General features: G+C 41.1%; 1 protein-coding gene across 10 annotated transcripts in view; it reads right to left on the bottom strand.

Annotated features, from left to right (window-relative positions):
- LOC109422828 (sex determination protein fruitless) overlaps positions 1–26,681 on the bottom strand; it is an 883,045-nt gene that overhangs the window by 444,871 nt on the left and 411,493 nt on the right. Inside the window, exon 1 of one of the 10 annotated variants that reach the window (XM_029861694.2) lies at positions 23,648–24,286. The exons of the other annotated variants lie outside the window; for them this stretch is intronic. Within the exon in view, the coding sequence (XP_029717554.1) occupies positions 23,648–23,649 (2 nt within the window). The 5' untranslated portion in view covers positions 23,650–24,286. Of the gene's footprint in view, positions 1–23,647; positions 24,287–26,681 lie in introns of those variants that run through there. 10 annotated transcript variants of the gene reach the window in all.

The following is a 26,681-nucleotide window of genomic DNA, read 5'->3' as shown; positions in this document are numbered from 1 at the left end:
TAATGAAAACTCAAAGTGAATTCATCAGCATGACGTTAGAATTTGTATTTATCATTGAATCAGTTTACTTTATTTTTTTAAAGAAAAACTGGTGGGACTGTAATGCCGATAAATCTAGTAGCGGCAGTAGCGTGGTCAAAAATTACTATTTGACACGAAAAGTCGATCAAACTCTTCGCAATCCAAATCAAATCAAATCAGGTAGGCTCAGTGCACCAGTTATGGCAATAGTACCTCAAATTCGCCATAGTTGATTTTCAACCTTTAAAGATACAAATCAACAAGAAAAAAATCGTGAACAACAAATCACGATCACAAAAGATGATTGCAATCATTCAAACTTCACAATTTGCTCAAATTATGGTAGAAATAAATCATTTTCCTTAACTTTTCGGCCTCCTTGCACCCTATTTCGCCATAGTGTACCAGTTATGGCAACTTCCATAAGGAATGCATGTAAATAGTGCGAAGTGGAACCCAAATTAACAAATGTGTCCATAACTGGTACAGGGTTCCTATCATTGGCACACGCCGTAATAAATACTAAAAGTAGTTTTGGCTCCGTTTCTATATTTTTCCTGTAAAGTATGAAAACTAATCAATCATTTGACTTATTGTTAACATTCGTCGGTCTTCTTCTTATTTTTGTAGAAATAGTTTTTCTTATGTAGTGCGAAAACTGGTACAGGCACCCTATTCAAAGTACGATTAAGCAGAAACTTTTAAATTGAGATGGATACAGCTTTAGAATAATTTCAAATAATATTTTTGCCCACTGGATCGTAATACGCCGGCACAGTGCAACGAAGACATATTTCTCTGTGGTTGTGAAATACGATGCAGTAAATCCACGCACACATTTGAATACATCCTCCCCAGACGAAGACAAGATTTTACAGACGGGGAAAAGCGACTGATTTGATTAACTTTGTAGGGTCAAAGAATGCTTGTGGGGTGAGAATAGAAGTTTGGGTAATCAAGTGAGTGTGGTGAAGTGATAATTGAATAGTAAATGGTGAACAATTCGGCTAGTTACTGATTTGGTGCGGTTGCCTTTGTCGTGTGCAAAACTGAGAAAAATTTCAACTCGTAAATGGAGATTTCGCGTAATTATTCGATTTTCAGTTCTATCGATAGTTTACATCTTTATGCTTTTATCTGATGAGCCATTGGCAGAGATAAGTTGGAATATTTGTAATTTTTGGCTATTTTCCGTCGGATATGACGGGAAAAGACTCGATATCGTGTTCATTTTTTTGCTCGTTTTTTTTGTGGTAGTCGTGCTGTCACTCTCAATGCTCTGACTTCTGTAACTTTGTTGTTCCGGTTTGTTACCTTTATTGACAAGACGCTCAGTTCATTCTTTCTGTCACTAAATGCGAAAGTCAAAAGTCATTTCTATCTGGGGGAATATTTGTCGTCGTAGAACACCGATCTGATTGCTAAATCTGTTTTCCGCGGAGCCAAAAGACAACAAAAGAGATGCTTTACGCATGAACACATTCTTAAAAATTGGTGAAGTAGAAACCAGGTGAGTGACTAAGAAAGTAGGTTAGTGATTTGGTGAGTATGAGCTGCTTCAAGATTGAGTGAGTTAGTGAGATATATCGTTATAGACTAAGAAAGTTATATAGCTTAGAGCAGAGTGCTGTTCCGTGAATTTTTGAGAATTAGGGAAATGGTAAGTAAATGTGTATGAATTATTGAGTAAATAAGGGTGAGTAAGTGAGCTGCTGGCTTAATGAGTATGTGAGATCTGTTCCGTGGAAGTAAGTGTACAAGTGAGTGAATTGCTGAGTAAGTCAGAAAGTGAGATTTCGAGTGAGTTAATTAACGAGCTTGTAAATGAGGAAGATAATGAGTAACAGAGTGAGTTGATAAATGAGGAAGGCTATGAATAAATAATTGAGTAAGTTAGTGAATAAGCGATTTAGTGAGTGTGATAAAATGAGTGAACTAGTAAATTAGTCAATAAGTGAGTCAATGAGCACCTTAATGAGATAGTGAGTTTGAAGGTTAGTGAGAAATTAGCAATTACAGTCACGTTTTCGATCATCGGGTTACTTATAAAACAACGGTTAACAATTATAGCCGACGTTTCGAGCGATTATTCACTCATCTCCAGGGTAACCTACAATTTACATACAAAGTTTGAGTAGTCAAGTCATTTGTCACATAAAACATAAAATTACTCACATTTAAGGTTGTTTTTAGGTCAAGTGGGTTTGAACATAGATAAATTTGAACAGCTGCCAACATTACACTGTAATTAAAATCACACATATAAATTTCGTACCTAATGACTTGATTCATTTTTGATTAACAAAATTTTAAACGGAGAAGTAAGTTGGTAAACTAGTGAATTGATGAATTAAAAAGTAATGAGTTAGTGAGTAAGTAAGCCTGTTAGTGAGTTGATTAGTTAGTAAGTGAGTGCATCTGTTAGTGAGTGAATGGATGATTAAGTGAGTAAAGTAAGGGAAATAAAGAGTTATGCGGTGAGTGATTTAATGTAAAGGTGAGTGATGTAGCTAGTTGAGAAGTAAATAAGTAATTGAACGAGTCATGTAGTTCGCTAGTGAGTTCATCAGTAGGTTGGCTCCAGAGGCATATTCTCCTCCATTTGGGATTTGTGCCATAAAGTTAATGAGTTAGTACATTAGCGAACAAGTGAGACTGATAGTAAACTGATGTGTGGGTAAAAGAGTGAGTAAGTGAATAAGTTGGTGGGCGATGTAGTGAGTTGATAGTTTAATGGGTGAGTGACACGATAAGTGTGTTAGTTAAAAAGTGAGTGAGCCTGCTAGTGAGTGATGTAGTGAGTTAGAGAGTGGCGTAGTGAGTTGATAAATTGATTGTTGAGTGGGTGAATGAGCAGGTGAGCAAGTGTGTGAGTGCGATAATGAGTGAGTTAGTGAATGAGTGAGAGGGTTATTGAATGAATGTATGGGGACGAATGACAATAAATTAATGTGGCATTTGTAAATAAAAAAGAATTAAAAAATCCCCATGCCTATCAATGCAATGCTTTTTTATCTGTATTAACGAGATTTTCAGCCCTAGTTCATCTCGAGACCCACGCTTTACTTCCCTTCTGAAGGAAGAACTCACATTTTGCGAGTTTGTTGAGAGTGGGACTCGATCCCAGGTCCTCGGTGTGACCCAGGCAACCAGTAATCGTATAATATGATTTATAAGATGATAAAGTGGAGGCCATATGCGTGCATGCCTCCGTTTAGGTGTATGTAAAATGTTTGCATATCGCCTTCACTTTATCATCTAATTCAACATCTTATACGACCACTGGTTGACTGGGGTAGTCAAGTGTTCTAACCATCACAGCAGGTCCGCTCCATAATGCAATGTTTTCATAGCTCGCATAGCTTGGATAAAAGTGTTTAAACCTCGGATCTGAAGAGTAGTGTTCTTTTCTTTAGAAATGAATGAAACAGTGCAGCATAAAACATACAATCTGTTGAGATTGGTTGACAGTGTGAATTCATTCTGTTTAAACGATCGAGTCCCAGTAGCTGGCAACAACACGGGTCGTTTTTTGATATTACTCAGCCGATTTTGACCCAGCAATACACATAAAAAATAGACACCGAGTCGTTTCCATAAAGTTTAAAATCGAAAAACACTGTCTGGGGCACTTTTCCATAAAAATTTGGGCATGTTGGCTCGGTGATAATTAGAAAAAATTGCAACACGCCTGTTGTTAGCGAGATTTTTTTATATTTAGGCGTTTACTTTAAATTTGGTCTTCACTGAAAGCTTTTTTTTGTGTATTTTAACTTCACTGAAAGCTGCAGATGTCCTCTTTTCTGCAGAAAAAAACAGACGTCGATTACCAACTCACTCATTTACCGACTCACTAACTCAATCAATAACCCCTATCATTCAATAAAATAAAAATATATGTAAAACTCACATATTCATCAACCTACTCACCAGGACTTTCACCAACTCGCTTACGTTCAGATACCTTTCACATCCGTTTATATGACTGGTATACTTTTTATTCCGAATCCCCAACGTCATTTTGCACGACATATTGAATCGGCTCCGTCATGTTTCATGACATTTGAGCCTCTTGGTTAAAACTTTAGTTAAGCTAAATGAACCCCAACAAAAATTATCGCTGTGCAACAGATGAACAAGCCGCTCTTAAGCATGATTTTGAAAATTTTGGCTTATTGAGCTGTTATTCAGCTATCATTCAACTTGGGAAGTTATGTTTGGTTTATGTGCTCTGCGGAGTACTGTCAGTTTAGTACTTTCAGTCCTGAGCAGCCACGGTGGTGTAGAAGGTCGAATTCTTTATCCTGGGTGATTACCCGCCATCGCCTTGACCTGTGGCCAAGTCAAATTTCTGATAAATGCCAGGGTGTGATTTTTTGTTTTGTTTCTTTGAAAGTGTCCGTCGTTTGAGCTGGTTCGTCAACAGGTTTTGTGATTACAATGTCGGTTCAAACCAAATAGCCTAGGATGTGGAAGTGTGGATCTCGTGTTGGGTTGGGTCGTAAGGGATAAGAATAGGCGAGGCTTCAGGAACTGGGAACTGCTAGATTTGCTCGTACAGCCCTGCATCTTTCAAGAATACAACCAACTTTGTTTATCGGGCCACGTCTGGAGATAGGACGTTTTGCATATCTGTTACGTTGTATTTAGTACGAAGATGCTCTGTTTACGATGAAGTGTCTGTTTCTGGCCTATTCAGAAACAATGGAGTTGCAAATGCCCCGGGCCGCCCATACTATGGGAAAGTCTAGTATGTTCTATTTGTAGTCCCGACTGAATAGTCCGGTTGTCTCGGAACGTTAACTGTAACGACCAACGAATCTTTCGTTGATTTTTCAGGCACTTTGATCAACGTTAACGTTAACGCAGAGCGTTGATTTAACGTAAACGATACCGTTAATTATGCGTTGATAATATGGCTTCTACTGTGACTCAGTATCTTTGGTAATTTCCATGAATAAAGCATGTATCCGCAATAATCGGGACACAGAAATACGGATGTAGTTCTGTAATGAATCGGTATAATTGACCAAATAAATGACTGAGAACTCTTAGGTATATGTCTATTGTTTGTGCAAAATTTCATAAAAATCGATGCATTACTTTTAACTGTATATGAAAAACAAACAGACGTGGTTTTAAGCATTTTGTACAATCATGACCAATTTTCGTTCGCATAATAGATGGTTATTTTACGCTACAGTTCAAAGTTCTATTACGATAATTATGAAATTTTGTTAGTAGTTATGACTCATCTACGCTGGTCGAGTCCGACACAACCTGTATTGGAACAAAACGGGGGAGAGCAAGGGCTCGTGAAATTGTTGCCGCTCCGGCTAAAAACACCGTTTACAAGCTTTCTAGATAGCGGAATTCTTTGTAGTCGTGGCTGTGGATACATATGCTAACTAGGACGTCCTTGTTACAGTCGCCGGTATTGAGAATGTCCGTTTCATGTGGCTTCTCGTAATATATTTTCTGCAAAGCTGGCCCTGACGGTTTGGGGGTTACTGGAAAAACTTGTAATTAATTAGAAGACATAGAATTTTGTTAATGGACAAATTGAGAATGTGTGAAAAAAATCGCGTTCTGGTGGGATTCGAACTCGCGACTGAAAACTTATGTTTTTTTTTTCAAAAAAAATCCACTGGGAATTTCTCCAGAAAGGCTTCCTGCAGGAAGTCTTCCGTGATTTTTTTTCTGAAAACCCAGACAAGAATTTCTCCAGGAATTGCTCTGGGAATTTCTCCAGGAATGCTTCTGGGAATTTCTCTAGGAATTCCTCATTTGTTTTCTCCAGGAATTCCGCTGGAATTTCTCCAGAAATTCCACTAAGAATTTCTTCAGGAAATTCTTCCAAAATTTTACTTGGAATTCCACTAGGAATTTCTTTACTACTTCCTCCAGGAATTTCTCCGGGAATTCTTCTTAGACTTCCATCAGCAATTCCTCCGTTGATTCCTTCAGTAATTTCTCCAGGACTTTTTCCGGGATAATTTCCAGGAATTCTTTCGAGAATTTCTTCAGGAATTTTCTCGGGGATTCCTCCAGGTATTACGACAGGGGATTCCTGCAGAGATTCTTCCAGAAATCTCCTGGGAGAATCCCCCAGGAAGGAAGATTCCCTGGAGAATTTTCCGAAGGAATTGCTGGAGAAATTACTGGTGGAATTCCTAGAGGTTTCCTGAGGAATTCATTGAGGAAATCCTAGATGGATTCTCAGAGGAATACTTGGTGATATTTCCAGAGGATTTCCTGAGAAAATCCCGAAGATTTACTTTAAAAATTCCCGGAGGAGTTTCAGAAGAGTCCCCGGAGGAATTCCTGAACGAGGATTTCCTGGAGAAATTCGCGGAGGTATTCGTAAAGGAAGTCCTAGAGTAATTCCGGGAGAAATTCTTGAAGGTGAGAAAAAATATTATCCTGAAGAGATTCCTGAAGAAATTCGCAAAATTTTCTTGAAAAATAAAACCAACAACCCGGATATATTCCTGGGGAAACTCCTGGAAAAATTCCCGAAGAAATTTCTAAAGAAATTCTTGGAGGAATTCCTATAGAACATCCCGGAGGATTCCTAAAGAAATTCCCGGAGGAGTTCATGAAAAAATTTTCGGAGGCACTCATGGGCAAATTCCTGGGGAAATTCTCAGTGAAACTTTCGGAGAAAATCTTGGAAAAAAGACCGGAGAAATTCCTGGAAAAATCCCAGAAGAATTCCTGCAAAAATTGCCGAAGGAACTCCTGACGAAGTTCCTGATAGGAGTCCTAGATGAATTCCTGGAGAAATTTCCGGAGGAATCCCCGGAGAAATTCCTGGAGGATTTCCTAGAGGATTCCCCGGAGTCACTTCTGGAGGATGTCCTAGAAGGATTCCCGGAAGATTTCCTGAAGAAATTCCTGGAGGAAGTTCCTGAGGAATTCTCATTGGAATTCTTGGATAAATTCCCGGAGAAATTCCCGGAGAAATTCCTGGAAAAATTCCAGGAAGAGTTCCTGTAGAAATTCCCGGAGACATTCTCGGAAGAAAAAACGAAGCAAAAGAAGCAATATTGTAGGGCGACAAAATTTGTCTGCAGGGGGGGTCAAAGACGGTGTTAAAGTATTCCCTCTTGGACCACCGTACTCGACCGTCTACTATCATTCCGAATAGCTCTTAGGTTGCTGAACAACAATGCTGACAATGGGAAACTTCTTGTTCATTAGGGTGTTCATACAAATATTTTCTTGGTACTACACGGAACCTATCGAATAATATCAAAACCAAGGACACCAGATACGTCTTACTTCCTCTTAACTTTCGGAACAATTTGCTGGAAGTTTTCCGATTTTTGAGATCAAATTGTTTGAATGTTTCGATTGCTGGTGTCACCTAGCGTCGCCATTTCAAAATAGATCTCGACCTGCCGAACAATTTTACAGAAAACGCCATGCTTTTAGCTTATTACAGTAACGAGATACACGTGTTTAAATATTATACACAAGGTGCCACCTAACCTAGCGAATAAATCTCGAATCAAAGACTCAACTATCAGACAGTTTTCAGCTTGCTAAAGAACTTTGTTTTTGAACCTGGCGCCACCTAGCGGACGATTCTCGAACCAAAGACGCCATTGCCAGATAGTTCTTAGCTGCTGAACAATTTTGCTGAAAACGACATGCTTGTACCTCATTAGGGTATCGAGATATACGTGTTTGAATTTTTCAGACACAATGCGCCACCTAGCGAATGAATCCCAAACCAAAAACTTTACTATCAGATAGTTCTGAGCTTGCTGAAGAATTTTACCGATACTGTCATTCTATCTTATTAGGTTTCTGAGATATAATGATTTGAACATTTTTGACACTGGCGCCGCCTAGCGACCGAATCGTGAACCAAAGTCGCCGTTGTCAGTTAGTTCTCCATCTGCTGAAATAATTTGCCGAAGACATTATACTTCTACCTCATCGGGATCTTGAGATATACGTTGCGCAAAGTATGTGGCACATTTTGGTACCCAAGACAATCCGGAATAACTCCGGAACCATGTGGACCAGGCACCCATGTCCCCGGCAGCATAAACTAGAAGAGTTTTTCAGGAAGTTGTGAAAATTTCATCAAAATCCATCGAAAAACAAAAAAGTTATGACAATTTTTGTGCTTTTCCGAAGGTGGAAAATGTACGTTGGCTGGATGAAGGGTAATCTATGTTAGATCGTCAGTGTATTTACTGTAACCTGTAATACTTCGATAGTTAATTATGATTAAAATGATTAAGAGTTTGGTCAAAGGTAATCCCGTCGAAACAGCCAGAAATAGGGTTTCACTGAAAAAATCCTCCCTGTTCATTTTACCCAAAGTTTCCCTGATTCTAAACCTTCAAGGTACAAAATATTCCCATTCTCCACGCAGTAATTGACGTCAATCCCTTTTTGGCAGCTATTTGGCTATGAATATCTATCACCATAAACCCAGCAAAACCTGTTTCTGGTTATACCCGTCAATAATTGATATTTCAAACACTTGGACACGTGTCACTAACGACATCCACCAGTCCGCCATCCCCGTCCCTTTTTCTCGCTGTCGAACGTGACAGCATCAACTATGTATAATAGGCTCTTATAAACCTAGCCCAAAGCAGCCACACGCAGATCGATCCCTTGGAATTACCTGATGATGTAATCGAGTTGAACCGAAAAAGAAGCGGAATCGACCTGCAAAAACCTTTCCCTAGAAACAGTCCTGCTTTCACCCGGCCCGCACCACCTAACCCCTAACACTGATGCTGCTGCCTGCATTCCTCGCTCCGTCCGGTGTCCGGTCGTCCCAGTCCTCCGCATTCGACATTCGTGATCCATCTCATCCCCAATCACCACCACATTACTTTTGCTCTCGTTCTTTTGAATTCCGCACCGCAGCCAGCCAGCAGCGGCGCGTGTTCAAGGTCGTCCGTCTACGATGGTATGGGAGAAAGCGACCGACGACTACCGGTGCCAAAAACGTCTGCGATATTTGGGGATGTGGTGGGGCGGTGGGAAGCCGTGCGGTGCGGGTGTTGATGTAACGAAGAATTGACTGTGTTGTTTTTTGCGTCGTTCGTTCTAGAACTGACACAGTAGGGGAAAGTGGGACAATATGCCATTTTTCAAACTTTCATCGTTTTCAATGATATATAGCCTCATTTGTTAGGCTTTCAAAGTGGTAACAGCAACTAGACAATATTTGCTCGATGCTTCAGCAAAAATATTCACTAAATTATTGCATTTTCATTGATTTTTAGCGATTTCAAAAACTGGTTCGTAAAACGGAAGTGGTGCAAAAAGGCCATCTGCCATGGGGTAAGATGCCACTTCATGAAAACATTCAAAAATTACGTCCTTCAGTTTTCTGGCATTTTCGACTCACATTCACCTTTTTATCACGTTTTTTCGTTTACTCAATACATGGAGTGTTACCCCCCTCCCCGCAAAACGATGATCGTAATATTTGAATAACCCCTAACATGGAAAGCGTAGACATCAACAACCATGCGACTCCATGCGTGTCTCAATCTCGTTGGAAACACTTGGCTGGTAATAAAATCACCAGAAAACCTTAATTGCAAGCACGGAAAACCGGAAGTTGCCAATTTTCATTGGGAAATCAAAAGATTTTCCGTGGGTTTGGCGGCCTAGCATCTAGAAGAATGTTCAATGCAAACATATCTTGACACCGTTCACCTATAGCAATAATCAAGTCCCATTCAGGAATGATTTTATAAGTTGGGCCATTTTACCCCATCTTGGCATTTTGGGCTCTGTTCCCCTATTCACCTATCATTGTCTTGGTATACCTTGCCCCGCGTCCGTCTCACCCAACCATTTCCATTTTTGGCAACGCCGGGCGCCCTAAATTGTTATACACCTCTCTACAAAGTCTCTCCGAGCGAGCGAGAGTCGGTCGTCGCCGGTCCCCCAATACCACTAGCATCAGCATCTAAATGCCTATCATCATCCAAATGCCCGAACGGGAACGTATGTACAACACGTTACGTTTACTGTTTAGTGAAAGCGAGAGTGAGTTTCGTCGTTGTCGTCGTCGTCGTGGGTTGCCCTAGATTCACCAAATTGACGGCGATACCGCGTCGCATCACCCCATGCGCCGACCAGGAAGCCGGCCGGCCGGCCGGCTTTTCCTTGCCCACCATCTGGATCCGATGTTCGTCACGGTAAGGGGGGCCGTGTGTTGCGTTGCGAATTCAGAGCACAACATCCCTTAGCTTTTCCAAGTGGCCTTACCTATTACTGCGAAAACGCCATCAAGGAACTTTGAAGGTTACATCGTTATCATTCCGAGACCGAAGCCGCGCGCCTTGGCTGATGGTTACTGTATTTGTGCGTCGGTCGTATGGCTTCTCCACCCTTCGGGGGGCTGTTTAGGGTTAGGCTCGTGCGTGCAGTGAAGGTATGTGTGTCGGTCGGCCCTGTCGACCTTATAGCCGAAGAGGAAAATCAATAGAAGTTTCCCTTTTTAGATGGTTACCCACCGACGAATACCTTTTCGCCGGTGCGATAGTGGGAAGAGGCGGCGGAAATCTGGTAGTTGAGTGAAGCTGGGGACGAGGAATCTGGGCTGCTCTCAATACTTCTTTAAGAAGGAAGAAGGGCAACTCGCTGAAGAGGCCGTATCAGGAATGTCGGCAACTAGAGTTCTTTCAAAAACTTCCGATATTTTCTCGGTTGCCAAAACGAATTGTTCATAACAAACAATTTACCAACTGTTGATTTATAGCGATGGAGATGTGTCACATATCGTATGGTTTTTCTCCGTATTATTAGGACTTTTTCTGTCCTACTAGCATAGCACCGAAGCCCGACAGACGGTCATGTAATGGGCAGGAGGTGAAGCTATACCAATACAAGCAAACACGACTGTAGTGATCTTTTTTCCACAAAATCCCGTCTGTTTCATGATGCGGACGCCGAAGCAATGGTGAGCAAAGCAATTATGGTAGTTCCAGATATTGCGAAGTTGCAGAGCCTATGATGCCAAAGCGGTTCAGGTGTAGGAATTCAGCTGAAAGCGGTGCCTAGGTTCATTTCTCAGTCAATTAAGGATTGTTTTTGTAAAGGAAATTTCATTGATTTTTAGAGATACGATTGCAAAAGTGATAAGATATTTTTCAGCTTTCATGAACAGTCAGTAGTCTTGATAGACTTGGTAAAGTTGTGAACTGGCCCTACGACCAACTGATCAGCTACAGTACTGGAAACATTGCCAGTGGAGCAATGTTCGTTGGAATTAGGCTGTTTCATGAAGGTATCACTCAATAGCTGGTTGAAAAGTGTTCGGAGTCCGGTATGGCGTTTGCTGCCAAACCTGGAAAAATGGGCTTCAACTGTAATGCACGTGGCAAACCAGGACACAAGCGGGTGGACTGTTCAACGTCCATCGTTTGTAGCGACCCGTGATCATCATAGTAGTGCAGTCAGGTCAACAGTCGGTGCGTGAATATGCTCGAGAGGAGTAGATGCTTGCATCGGTGGATGACTTTTACCCTGAACCGCACCACACCCTTTGCTCACCACATTCACACGCGACGAAGCAAGTACAACTCAACTAGAGCAGATGGTTAACGAGTGTGTACAATTGCACAACTGCGAGGAGGGTCAAGCTATACGAGTTGAATGCCGAGTTGATTCCACCGGGCGAGCTGCTGATTCCGGAACATGATAGGTTCTTTGGCAACGGCGCTACGGCCATATCGGCAATACCGGCCTGACAAAGCTCATTCTATGCAACATGGTGGAAGGCTTGAACACCGAGAAGAATCTGGAAGTTCTGAAGATGTTCAAGAACAGTGTTAGAAACACATTTCGAGCGAAGGATCGCACGTATTCGCTGCGACAATGGAACAGTCGAGTCTCTTACTAAACGAATTCTTATTCCTATTCCCATCATTCTCATAGTTCTGAATCCTGAAATCTTGGGGAGACTGTATTTTTCAGTCTCTCCAAGCTTTCAGGATTCTGAGCTATGAGAATTTTGAAACAAGTGTCCCATTTTATGTATGTCTATTTCATACTGATCAACTCAACTTTGCCGAAGACGCCATCTTTCTAAATTATCAGGATTCTGAGCTAAGGTTTTCAAAATTTACATGCTCACTATGCACACATGCTTACGCCGTCTAGCGGAAGAATTACGAACTTTGCAACTCATCATCTGTAAGTTTATGGTCTACCCAACATTTTTTCTCGAGATACTATCACATCGTTCCAATTTGTTAGGGTCTTGAGCTGTCGTATATCGTAACAATTGCTGGACAACCTAATATGGTTCCTGTAGGGCAATTTAGCTTCAAACTGTTGATGGTGCCACCCGGGGTAGGTTACCAACTAATCATATGAACAAAAGTTCTAAATGGTAGATATTTTTAAGCACTAAAACTTTGCCGAAGACAGTATTGCGCTATCTCTTAACACACTTGAGATAATTCACCACAACCCCAAATAGCCAAGATCCTTTTTGCACTAAACGGATTCCTATTGCGCCCTCTGACCCGCACTTGTTGATGAAGCCATTGGTTTGACCAGCCAGGCACAGAATGCGTCCAGAGAGTTCGTGAAGAGGCACTTGACCTTCTTTGGCAGTCGTACATGGCATTACCATCGGACGTCGTTCAAAAGCCCTCGGTGTGGACCAATAATCGAAGTGTTTTGATCCAAACTTCTCGATGACGTTTAGAGCGTCGTTCACCCGCCCCGAGTGTAATCCCGCCAGAGTTCACAGTAGCCCTCCCACCTGTGGGAAGTTGATCACCAATATTAACTTCTTTTCCCGATCAGCCTAGATAGCTGTGTAGTGTCGGTAGCGGTTGGTTCAACTGGCTAAGAAGAGCACTACGGACCGCCTGTTCCAGTGGTAGGAGTCCACTAATCAGGTGACCCCTAATTCAAGGTGTTATGCAGCTTTACGCTTACCGTGCCTAGGAATAGATGGTTAGGGGGGTCTTATAAAAACCTAATCGGAGCCTGTGGAGTACCAGGGCACCCTCCACAGTATTTTGCCCTTACTGCGCTAACCGGAGCAATAGTGCGGTGGACCTTGTGTTTCTCCGAGACAATCAGCTGCCCTTCTTCAATCTCATACTTGAGGCTGAATAAGGGCGAGATTATGAAGATGTTGTTAATTAGTTTAAATTTTCACCTATATGGTTTCGCATTATGCGTTTTACACAGTGTATTCTGTGCATCCTCGCCTTTGGCGCACTCAAATCGATACTGATCTGGCTTTATTGTTGCTGTTCTTTTTTGTGCTGTGATTGTTAAGAGTTTAATCTTGCCTAGTTTGGGTAAAGGCTACGGTTAGGATAGCTCAGATCAATCTTCAGCACAAAAGAACAGCAACGATCAATTTTTGTAGGCTTATGCAAAATGGTACAGCCCAAGTGGCGTTAGTCCAAGGACCTTACTTTCGTAAGGGGAATTTCTATCTAGGAAACCTTGTGAATCCGGTGTTTGCTACTTTCAGTAAAATTGAAATGGCAAACTCACGTGTCATGCCTCGAGCATGTGTGCTTGTCAACAACGCAATCGTTGCTTCACTCATCTCTGAGCTAACTACTAGAGATGTATGTGCTATCACAATCGATGTATCTGTTGGAAACCTCAACAGGAAATACGTTTATTGTTCGGTTTATTTACCGCATGATGAACCATCCCCTACGAATGCTTTCAAGCAAGTCATTGCATACTGCACTTCAAAAGGCCTCACCATATAATCTGGGTCAGCTCAGGCATCAATTTGAGAGGCTCTAGTTTGATGGAATACTTAAGTAGTACAGATCTTGGATTACTTAACATAGGCAACCGCCCAACCTTCTTGGTATCTGCTAGAGAGGAAGTGTTAGACATAACTCTTTGCTCTAGCAGAATTAGTCACGAGCTGACCAATTGGCATGTGTCAGATGAAGAATCTTTATCTGACCATCGCTACATCTTGTTTGAACATGTGAATGTTACTTCGCAAACTTTGCGTTTCAGGAACCCCCGGTCAACCAACTGGGATCTCTTTACCGATTTGGTTGCAGCCAAATTTCATGGATACTCACCATCAATTGACACTCCAAGTGATTTAGATGAAGCCGTTGATACTACAACGGCCTTCATCACGGAAGCTTTTGAAGAAGCTTGTCCTCTGCGGTCTGTGAAGACCACAAGAGGAACCCCTTGGTGGAACTCTGATCTGGCCAAGCTCAGGAAACAATGTAGAAAGAGTTGGAACAGACGACGTTCGGCTGGATCGAAGGCTTTCAGGTCGGCTCGCAAGGCCTACCAGAAAGCTCTTCGGTCTGCTGAACGATCCGGCTGGAAAAACCTTTGTACAAATGTTTCCAGTCTGAGTGAAGCCAGTCGATTGAACAAAATCCTTGCAAAATCTAAGGATTTTCAACGAACTTTGTTTGCCAAATGGTGATTTCATTTCCTCTGATGAGGAAGTTTTGGAATGTTTATTCAGTACACACTTCCCCGGATGTGTGGATATTACATCTTCGGATGAACCTGATGTCTTTCCTTGTAGTTACGATTCCCTGGCTTCGGCTCGAAGTATTGTAGCTATAGAATCGATTGAGTGGGCACTTAATAGCTTTGCTCCTTTCAAATCTCCCGGGGCAGATGGGATTTATCCTATTTTGCTTCAGAAGGGATTTGATCATTTCAAACATGTTTTGAAACAACTACTTGTTTGCAGTTTTGCTACAGGGTATATTCCCAAATCCTGGCGGGATATTACTGTAAAGTTTATTCCGAAAGTGGGTCGTGCGTCGTATGAAGAAGCAAAGAGCTTTAGACCTATCAGTTTGACCTCTTTTCTTCTGAAATGCTTAGAACGCATTGTCGATCATCACATCCGTAATGTTTATCTGGCCAATGTGCCTCTTCATGTGAACCAACATGCTTACCAACCTGGAAAGTCCACTGTGACTCTTTTACACAAAGTTGTATACGATATCGAGAAGGCATTCGCTCAAAAGCAATCCTGCTTGGGTGTTTTCTTAGATATCGAGGGTGCCTTTGACAACGTGCCTTTCGATGCCATATTGGAAGCCGCACGGGGTCATGGTATATCTCCAATGATTTCCAATTGGATTTATCAAATGCTCAAAAACCGACATCTCTTCTCGACATTGCGTCAAGCGGCGATTAGGAAATCGAGTGTTTGTGGATGCCCCCAAGGGGGAGTCTTATCACCACTTTTGTGGAATCTCGTAGCAGATACGCTATTGAGGCAACTCAATAATAGCGGCTATCCTATTTATGGTTTTGCCGACAACTATCTAACATTGTTAGTCGGTATGTGCATCAGCACCCTTTTCGACCTGATGCAAAACGCTCTTCTGGTAGTTGAGGGTTGGTGTCGCAAATATGGCCTTTCGGTAAATCCGAGCAAAACATCTATTGTTCTTTTCACGGAAAAGCGAAACCGCAATGGTGTTTGACCTTTACGTCTCTTTGATTATGAGATCAATGTGACTGGACAGGTAAAGTACGTTGGAGTCATTCTTGATTCCAAGCTTTCCTGGACACCTCATGTTGAGTTCAGAATCAAGAAAGCTTGCATGGCCTTCGGGCAATGTCGGCGAACCTTTGGTACAACTTGGGGTCTTAAACCCAAGTATATCAAATGGATTTACACAACTGTTGTTCGTCCAATATTGGCCTATGGATGTGCTTAATGGCGATGTCTGGAGCGTTCTCTTCAACTCCTACGGCAGCGCTCGAAGTTCTCTTTGACGTTGCCCCACTACACATTCATCTCAAACAAGAAGCACTTTCTTGCACTTACTTGCACTCGGGAGAAATTGTTCCTCTACGTAGACGTTTTTATTCTGGCGTCCGATTTGTTGGAAGGCCTTAAACGAATCAAGATAATGTTGGCTACAGATTTCAAAATTGTTGACCTTCAAAAGCTTATCCATTTCTGGGCTTGCGGATGGGACACAATAGGAAGCAGGGTATGATGAGCATAAATCAAACTGAATATACATATACTTGATCTCTTGTAGCGTTTAGGCATAAAATCGGGTCAAAAAGCGAAAAAATGGATATCTTTTTGGTATTCGACGTTTTGTTCCCAAGCCGGAATCGTGTCAACCGGTTCCTACTACGCTGGAGTCAAGCATCATGCTGGTACAAATACAAAATGGCCAGAAGCCATGGAAGCGTCCCTATCGTTAACTAACGGGTTGCCTCACGTACCTCATGCTGCCAATCTCGTGCGTATAAGCGGCGGTGAATCTCCCTTTGAAGGCCCTTAAACGAGTTCATCTGTAAATACCTTCGAGGACAACCCGTCCTGTATCCAAATAGCTAAGGAACCAAGTGATTAAAAACGACTCAAGTCCAGACTCAAACACATCGAACCACGATATGAGTTTGTACGAGAACGCATTGTAGAGCACGAGATCGAGATGCAGTACATTCTAATCGGAAATCACATCCCTGATTTACTCACTCAAGAGATCAACCTACGCGACGAGTGGTTTCAAGAAGCTCTACGAGACTGCGATCAGTGATTTTTTTAGATATTCACCTGGAATTGATATAAGTTCAACCTTGGGTTAAACCATGGATTTCCAACAAAGTTGTCAGCGTTTTTATCGAAGGTTTTCCACGCGGAGTTCCACCTTGGAATCTCTCCCGGAGTTTTACGTTCAACAGCGATCCTGCCTAGATTTTTTCTAAATGTTCCTCCAGGAGTTCCGTGTTGTATCGTACTCGTTATTGCACTTCAGACATATCTTACGGAGTTCTTACCAAGATTTCTCTTCAAGTTTCTCTTGGGATTACGTTCGAAATTCTTTGAAGAAAACATGAGAATCCCTCGTGGTATCTACCAGATCTCTTAGGATTTTTCCTAAGTAATGCTGGGAAGAATAAATGTTAGAAAACCGATCGAGGTGAACGTTATAAGAGAAAAGTTTTAGAAAAAGTGTGCGAATAAGTCCGAGTTAAGTGCCGAATGTAATATAACCTGGAGCATATTCCAGTTGTGTGCGGATTGCTCTTCGGAGCACGTTGATGAATCAACGCCTTGCTCAGCTGATCCCCTCTGCATCAATTGCAGCGTGTCCCACAGATCCAGGTCAAGGAATTGTCCAGTCAAAATCAGCGACACGAAGATTGTTAAGATTAAGGTTGATCAGGATGTAACGTACACGGAGGCTCAGAAGATCCATGAATCCCGTAAAGAACAAGGACCAACAATGAGCTCCACCGTCAACGATCTGCAGAAGAAGTTAGAGGAAATCGCCAAATTGAGAACTCTGTTGCAAAATCTTATCAGGGAAGTTGCAGATCTCAAGAAGCAAAATCAACAACCAGCATCAACAGCCAAGGAAACAGAAGATGGTCAGAAAATGGACACAACCGAGGAGCAGAAAAATTCCAAGCGTCAACGAAGCAAGGATATTTCACCGAATAATTCAAGCGACCATGGTAGGAATTCTCCGACAATGAAGAAATCATCAGGTAAAAATCGAAACGCTCATTCACCGACCATATCAACCAAGGAACGCTCTACGGACCCAACCTCGGAAGACAGTATCCACAGCGCATCATCGTTCTGCATCTCTCCCACTCACAGTGGGAATGAGTCTGAGTTCAAGGAGCTTAATCTTTAGCTCCGCTCTGTGAGTTTGCCTGGTATAACTCTACTAACAAACATTCAATTCCAATCTTAAAGACGATAACATTATGAATTCTTCAATATCTAACAACGCTAATAGTACTCACACAGGCATGGCACACTCAACACCTAACTAAAAGCAATCTTTCAAAAAAGTGACTGCGATTCAATGGAATTTGCGTGGCTATCGTGCACGACGCTCAGAACTTCAAATCTTAGCAAAATCTTATCAGCCCGATATAGTTTGTGTTCAGGAAACACTTTCCCAGCCAAATTGCCCATCCTTTTCGATCGATTACGCTTTCTACTGCTTACACCCAACACGAATAACCGGTTGGGGAGGAGTAGCCATAGCAGTTTCAAAAAATATTCCCCACACAAAAATTTCTATCACAACAAGTTTACAAGCGATAGCTGTTACAGTTAAATTACCAACCGAACGTACTTACGTATCCTTATACATCCCTCCCTCTCATGACAACAACTCTTTGAAGGATGAACTTTTCGAACTAATTGATCAATTACTCAAGCCTTTTTTAATAATAGGCGACCTTAATGCTCATTCTGAGATTTGGGGTGGACGCAACACGGATCTCCGTGGCGGAACCGTGATAAGAATGATAGGTCATTATGAGTTAACAATTTGCAACGACGATTCAATGACTTTCTTTTGTCCAGCAAATGGAAGTCAATCTGCCGTAGATTTAACCCTCTCTTCTGATACTTAGAACAAACTTTGCTGGAGTGTCGATACTGATCCCCGAGGCAGCGATCATTTCCCGATTTGTCTTCCCCCCTGTAGCATTAACACCACAGAGCTCAGAACACCCAAGTGGATTTTTGAAAAAGCAGATTGGGCCGAATACCAAAAAAGAATTGAAATGATTATTGACCCGGGAAAAAGCTATTCACCCAGTGATTTAACAAATTTGATAACATACACAGCTTATTCCTGTATCCCTAGATCTTCGGGACGAAATGGGCACAAGCGTGTTCCGTGGTGGAACGATACGGTTGCAGTATCAATCAAAAGTCGACGCAAAGCCTTAAGATCACTTCGTCGGTAAGATAAAAACAATCCCATGTACCAGGAAGCCCTGTTCAAATTTCGAAAAGAACGTAATAATGCTCGAAAAGTTATTAACGATGCCAAGGAGTGCAGCTGACAGAAGTTTGTAGAAGGTATAAATATTCAATCATCTTCATCTGAATTATGGAGACGAGTAAATGCCCTGAAAGGACGGCCACAGAGCCCTGACACTTTTATCAAAGTCAATGACGATATTTCGGATGATCCCACGTTAATATCAGAAATTTTTGTTGACCATTATGAAAAGCTATCGGCCCGAGTCTCGACAGATAACCAATTGGACTTTGACATTCAATCTGATGAGGGTATTTCAACTGATGCTTACAATCAAGACATTTCTCTGAAGGAGCTAAATTGGGCTTTGAACAAATGCACCAGTAAAAGTACAGGGTCGGATGACATAGGTTATCCATTACTCAAAAATTTACCGGTTGTAGGAAAAATAGCGTTATTAGCATGCTATAATCTGGTCTGGAGTACAGGACAAATTCCAGACAGTTGGAAAGAATCCATTATTGTGCCCATTCCCAAGAAAATTAGAAAAGATTTCCTTGATTAGTTGCATGGCCAAAGTTCTCGAACAGAACATTAACAGAAGATTAACAAGCTGTATAGAAAACGAGATCTTTTCGTAAAGGAAATTTCCTTGACTTCCTTGGGCATAGAGTATCTTCGTGCCTGCCACACGATATACGCATGCAAAATGGTCATTGGCAGAGGAAGCTCTCAGTTAATAACTGTGGAAGTGCTCATAGAACACTAAGCTGAGAAGCAGGCTTTGTCCCAATGAGGACGTTACGCCAAGAAGAGAGAGAGAGAGAAAACGAGAATTTGATAGATCCGAGACAATATGCTTTCAGAGCAGGACTGGGAACAGAGCTTTTGATACAGTGAGCAGGAAAGCAGTACTTAATTCCCTTGTTAAAATGAAAATCCGCGGGAGAATGTTTCAATATATTGTAAATTTTATGAACAACCGTACATTCAAAGTACGTGTTGGCTCTACGCTTTCCTCAGCTCGAGGTATGTGTCGAGGAGTTCCACAAGGATCTACAATGTCTGTAACATTATTTTTGATGGTCATTGACTCCCTATTTTCTTCTATTCCTTCTAAATAATGTTCAAATTTTAATATTCGCTGACGATATTCTCATCGTAGCTTACGGCAAACAACGAAAACGCCTTTGAATTAAAATTCAACAAGTCGCAGAAAAAACAATCGAATTGCTTTCATCCATAGGTTTCAAAGTTGAAATCTCAAAGTGCCAACTACTCCATGCTTGCACGAATCGTCGACATCGTGGACAATATTGTTATTCCAACAGTTAAACAATTGAAGATTTTGGGACTAACAGTAGACCATAAATTCAATAAGTTCCACTACTGGGGTCCTGAACATACTCAAGATTCTAGGAGGAAGGACAAGATGCTCGCGTGAAACTCTGTTAAAAATTGTTAAAACTCTGATAATACCTCGATTATTTTATGCGTTCTCCTTCGCTAGCAGGAAAAAATATTTGGTTCTTCCTTTACTTCAACCGGTGTATAATAAAGCTTGTGGAGCTGTTTCAACAAGTCCCATAGCAGCTCTTTGCTGTGAATCTGGCCAACTACCTTTTGAATATATTGCTCTATTGATAGAGTCAGTCACAGCTGTAAAAATGATGGAACTGTGGCGTACATCTCAAGATCTTGTATTGATACAAAGAGCTAAAACTTCACTTGCATCTATAACTGGAAGGGACTTTCCTGAAATTATTCCATTGTTTCGCTGGGGACCTCAAACATGGGATTATAAATCTCCGAAAGTAGACTGGTCCATAAGTCAAGAGATACGGGCCGGAGATTGCCCAGCAGAAGCACAAGCATGTTTTCATGAAATTTCATACAAATACGAAACTTATTACAAAATGTTCACAGATGGTTCGAAAAGCCGACGGGAAAACCGGGTACGGAGTGCACTCAATAGATTATTCTGAGAAGGGCCGATTGCATGATGAATGTTCGGTATTTTCGGCAGAAGTAATGGCAATAAAGGCTGCCATCCAAAAATCACCCGAAGATTGTAAAACTGCAATTTCCACTGATTGTGCTAGTAGCATCAGAGCACTAGAGAAAGGATTCTCAAAACACCCCTTTATACAACACTGCGAAGAAATGATTAAAAATAAACAAATTACGTTTGCTTGGCTTCCTGGGCATGTCGGAATATTAGGCAATGAAATGGTAGACAAATAGGCTAAGGATGGAAGATCATCTGACTTAACTGCTGGTAAACATCCTGGCAGAGATGCTAGATTGTTTTTAACAAAAAATATTTGGAATTCTTGGCAACAAGAATGGAGTTCAGCCAATCCTGGTACTCAACTCAATGCAATTAAAGAGAGTGTTTTTAAATGGGAAAATCAAACAAATCAAGGGATCTCCAGTTAGCCTTGTGGTTAAGGCTACAGATCGCCAATCCGGAGATGGCGGGTTCGATTTCCGTTCCGGTCGAGAAAATTTCTCGACTCCCTGGGTATAAGTGTATCGTTGTCCTTGCCTCACAATGTACAATTTCATGCAATGACAGGCCAAGAAAGCCCTTCAATTAATAACTGTGGAAGTGCTCGAAGAACTTTAAGTTGAAAAGAGGCAGGCCATGTTCCAGTGCGAACGTCGATCCATAAAGAAGAAGAAGAAGAAGATCAAACAAATCAATATGATCAAAAAGTTCTAACCAGGATCAGTATTGGCCATACTCGCGTTACACACGATTTTCTTTTCACTCCGTATGCTGATACCCCTCTTTGTTCAACTTGTAACTGTTGACTAACTATAAAACATTTGTTATTGGATTGTAAAACATACGATAAAATAAGAAAATCTATCGGTATCTGTGGTACGCTTACAAATGTTCTGCAAAATGATAAAAGAAAAGAAGATAAAATTGTTCGTTTCATCAAAGCAATAGATTTGTACAACATTTGAAAAAAAAAACTTACAGTATCGGACAATAAAAATGCACCAAAGCCGTTTTCCCATACAAAATAGTCAACTTTAGATTGCCATATCTCAGGTATCTCTGAACCGATTGTTTTCATTTTTCTGTGACGAACTACAAAACATGTCAATTCTTAAAAACTATTGAAAAAGTTCGGTGATAACTATTGATACAAAAGTTACAGATAGGTTGAATTTTGACAACAAAAATGCACCAAGTCAAAAAGTTGCATAGCAAAAAATGGTTACGTCGTATCATTATGGTGTCTTTGGCAAATATGATTCTTGTGTAATGACGAATACATTTGCTGAAGAGACGAACATGATATGACTGAAGTATTTTTTGCTGTGCAAGTTTTTGTTTTGATGCATTTTTTTTGTCAAAATTCAACCTATCTGTAACTTTTGTATCAATAGTTATCACCGAACTTTTTCAAAAGTTTTTGAGAATTGACATGTTTTGTAGTTCGTCACAGAAAAACTAAAACAATCGGTTAAGAGTTATCTGAGCTATGGCAATCTAAAATTGACAATTTTGTATGGGGAATCGGCTTTGGTGCATTTTTATTGTCCGATACTGTATGTTATTAAACTAAAATGAATAAAGTATGACGCGATACCTAAAATCCATTTCAAAAAGATTTTTTTCAAATCAGCTTTTGACAGCTGGGCAACTGTTTGACAGCTCCGCCCAGAACAAAATCCGATGAGGGGCGATTCATCAAATCGCTCCCATACAAACTTCAAATTGATTTTTAAATAGGTTTCCTGGCACCAAAATTCATGAAAATTTGGATTTCGGCTCAGTTTGGCATGCATATTCAGAATATGGAATTATCTCAACACCGCTGAAGTAGCCAATTACGTCTGTTTGCCTATACCTCCTGGTATTCCCTGGTATCCCCTGGGACTACCTAAAATTCCCCTGCAATGGCCCTTTGCTCTCCCTTATAAAACGGCTCCAGTTTGCCGTTGCCATAGTTACCGTAATTATTACATTTTCTTATGCACAATATTGGTGCTGAGTAGCTATCCCTCCTTTTATGTAGGACATAGAAAGGTGCATAAATTAAAAGTGCATAAAATTAATCTGCATAAAAAGAGGTTTTAGTGTACAGAAACTTAAGTAATTTGAACTTTGGTTGTAGGTACTTCATCCGCAAGCGAGCAATCGGACAATACCCATACCGACTCTCAACAAGAAAAGTCTTAGAGAACTGCAAGATTTTACTGAAAACTTATCAAGAGCATCAGTAATGATCATTAAAAAAATATAAGAACCCATCAACAATCTTGGAACGATCAATCACGTAAATTACTTGTTGTTTTTTAATGTTTCACAATATACGTGTCAACCATTACTTCACCAAATTTAGCCTATTCTTCGGAAATGATGCTGATAAGGAAGTTGTAAACAACAAGCCACAATTGCCCCAACTACCCTCCTGATTCTGCGGTGGTAAACAGTGTGGCAGTTATACAATTATGCCAAAACCTATAAACAAGGTTACGCACATTCCTTTGGCGAATGATAATTCTATAACAAAATAAAAGAAAATACCATCAAACGTATTCAGCTCAGCTGTAAGTCAATCCACACCACCAACCACTGGCAGTAGTGGAGCTTGTCTTCGTCGCAAATAAATACCCATACACACACGCATCTCCATCAGAGTACAGGCTCTCTCGGCTGCTCCACTTCGATCAGCAGGGGAGCGGTCTGTCTTGGGGACGTAAACAAGATGAAAAAGAATCATAACATGACAGATGAAAAGTAGAACTTTTCCTGCTCCGGGTCCTCTCTCTTTCTCTCCCGAAACGTTCCACCAAAAATGTGCCCTTTGGTTCGTTACATTCAACGCATTAATAAATTATTCACGGGGTCGGAAAAATTGACCACTTACATTTTGATAGCTAATTGCCCGATTCGCCATTCACACCCGATTTTGGACGTTGGTAGATGCGCCGTTTTCGAAATTCTTCCCGTCAGCTGCTGTCGCTGCTGGTACCTAGTAGCAAGGTGTAGCAATTGAGCAAATGCGAAACCCGATAAATGGTCACTTCACTTGAACTTTTTTCCACACTCCACACTCGCCTAGCAGATTCGGGGAATTCTCGGAAAACACTCCGGCGGAACGTCGTCGGCGGAACCACTCCGGCTATCGAACAGCGCGCGGACACACTTCACGGTACGGAAGCTTTGCGACCGTGGCCCAACCAACCGAGGAGCCCTAGAAACCCTGTACGAACTGGCGGCTAATCTCCGCTTCTAGCAGGCAGGCACACGAACTTCTCTCCGCAAAAAATTGCCATCGCATCAAGTAAGCCGACCCATAAATTTACTTAGCACACAAACATACCGCCGCCCGACCGACGAGTTTAGCTCGTCGTCGTCGTCGTCGGCTCTCCCTTTGCTTGGTAGGTTGGTAGGCACACACGCGCGTCCGATGAGTGTGCTCACCTCACCACGTGTCTGCACTACCCGTCGTCCGTTATCACCGCCACCGACGCGGCGGTGAGCCCTTCCCAAGCGATTCTTCCTGCCACGTGATTTCCTTGGCCCTACCGCAACCTGTTACCCACGGTGCCGGCCGTTCCGTCTGCTGTGGAGCACCCATACAAACATACCGCATTAGCAAACAGGCAATGAGGCGAATGTATTGCTGCTGTAGTCTTGGCGATTTCTTATGCCGATTCCACCTGCCCTACCACCCCCATCATCACAGGACGGCTCCATTATCCGCCCTTCACGTGCTCGACCCTTCGAAGGAACGATAGCGACAACGGCGACGGCCTTTTACAGCACCACCACCAACCGTGTTGTCAGTGTTTCGGGTCGTCGTCGTTGTAGTCCTCGCGTCGCGTTCGTTCGTACAGCTGACGGCGAGCTTATGCGTCAGTGTGGTTGAATACCGTGCTGGCTGGGATAGTGGACAGTTCGCAAGGTGGAATTGGCGAAACTTTGATGGTTTACTTGGGTCCGTGTCGGGTGTCACTTGGCATAAAATCATTTGGCATAAAGTTGGTTGGCAAAATATAGCGATGCATTTGAGTAGTGCTAAATGTATGTTATGCTAAACGACATTATACGACCTTACTCCAAACGGCCTTACACCAAATGACGTCATGCCAGAAGTCACACCCCTGATTTACTCAAAAATGTTCGATTAGTTCTCTATGAATTCTCGGAAATTCCATAATTTAAAAGGCCAATTTTACGGTAATTCCTGTGGAATTCCCGTGGCATTTCCTTAACATCTTTGTAAACATAAATTTACAAAGGAATTGTCGAAAGAATTCCTAAAAATTGCCTTGAGAATTAAAAAAAAAAACAAATGATCTGAGAAGTTATAAAAGGATTTGGTGGAAGCAATTTCAAAGGAATTGCCCATATTTATTCCCAAAATATTGCCGAAGGAATCTCAAAAAGTAACCAGGGAAGTTCAAAAATTATTTGCTGAAAAATGCTTTCTGTTCAATATCAATTCATAAAAGATTTACCGACGCAGTTTCAGAAGTTAATTACAAAATGAATAACAAAGAAATAGTCAGGGCAGTGTCTAAAAAAATGAAATAATCGACGAGTTTACAAACACATAGCCAAAAGAATTCTCATGAGAATTACGAGAGGAATTCAGGAAAGAGAATATACATGGGGGTGGCCAAAATGTTTGGGATAGGCAACATTTGTTTCTCTCACAAAAAAGTTCAACATGCTGTAACTTTTCATACAGTGCATCAAAAAACCTCAAATTTTGACTGTTTGTCACTATGTCACTATGTTATATGTGCATCATTGGTACAAATTTGGACTCGATTGGTCATCTTTCGCGAAGCTAGAACTGCTCGTAAAACCCTATTTTTAGAGTACCAATTTTTGAACAGTCATATCTCCGAAACCAGTAAACCGAATTGAATGAAATTTTGAACGTTTATCAACAATATGTATATGCTTCACAAACTATTAAAACATAGGTACTTTTTATACGTTAAAAAAAGGTATCATGGATTGACACTTTTTGGATTTTTCTCGAAAAAATGTATTTTTTTACATCAATGTCAATAAATTTTAGTGTTGACATCCAAAGATGTTCCACTTCTGTTCTCAAGTTATCTCTAATCAGATATATAAGAGCCTATTTAGATTGAAGAAAGAACACATTTAGTAATTTTTGTGTGGTATTGTAAATTTGACTTATTTTCCTCTATATGGGTAAACATTTCAACCCGGTATAACTTAATTCGCCGTGAGAAAATATTACATTTTACAACGTCGTATGAAGTAGGGTAGGTAATCATGAATTGAACCAAAATGCGGTTTTCTGAAGCATCGGGAATTTTGACTGATTTTTTCACTCACACGGAAATAATTTACTACGGTGAAGTCTCAGGTATATGAAAGACACAGGTATTGGCTTTTTGTAAAGTGGTAAAAAGTTTACATTATTTGTCAATAATGGTTTTAATCTTAATTTGAACCATCGGAATCATAATTTGAACCATTATTATCTAGATTTGAACTACTGGCGACAGCAGCTCGAGCAATCCCCACAACAGCCAATTTCATGCTAAACAACCCAAAATCACATGGATCTGCTAATTCTCATAACTATGTTTCATTAGGCAGTGGAATTTCAACTCAGAATATTCGAAATTCTTCAGAAATTTGGAAACAAAATTTGGAATTTTTCATCTTCCAAGAGTAAACAAAGCAGCCACTAGCGCAGTCTGCAGGCCAACACTAGAAGCTCGCCCCCTCTCACTAGTTCAAATCTAGATTACAAATGGTTCAATTCAAGATAAGATTCTCCAAGTAATAATTACGTAAATTTGATAATTTTATGACAAATGATGTGGAATATTATTCGGTTAGTCGATTCTACGATGAATTTGCTTTCAATTAACGTATTCACTTATTGCGTGTGATACAATGCGTGA

The sequence above is a fragment of the Aedes albopictus genome, chromosome 1 (genome assembly GCF_035046485.1).
Source record: "Aedes albopictus strain Foshan chromosome 1, AalbF5, whole genome shotgun sequence".
Taxonomy (NCBI): domain Eukaryota; kingdom Metazoa; phylum Arthropoda; class Insecta; order Diptera; family Culicidae; genus Aedes; species Aedes albopictus.
The sequence above is the reverse complement of the archived record's forward strand: the minus strand, read 5'-3'. Positions and strand labels throughout refer to the sequence as shown.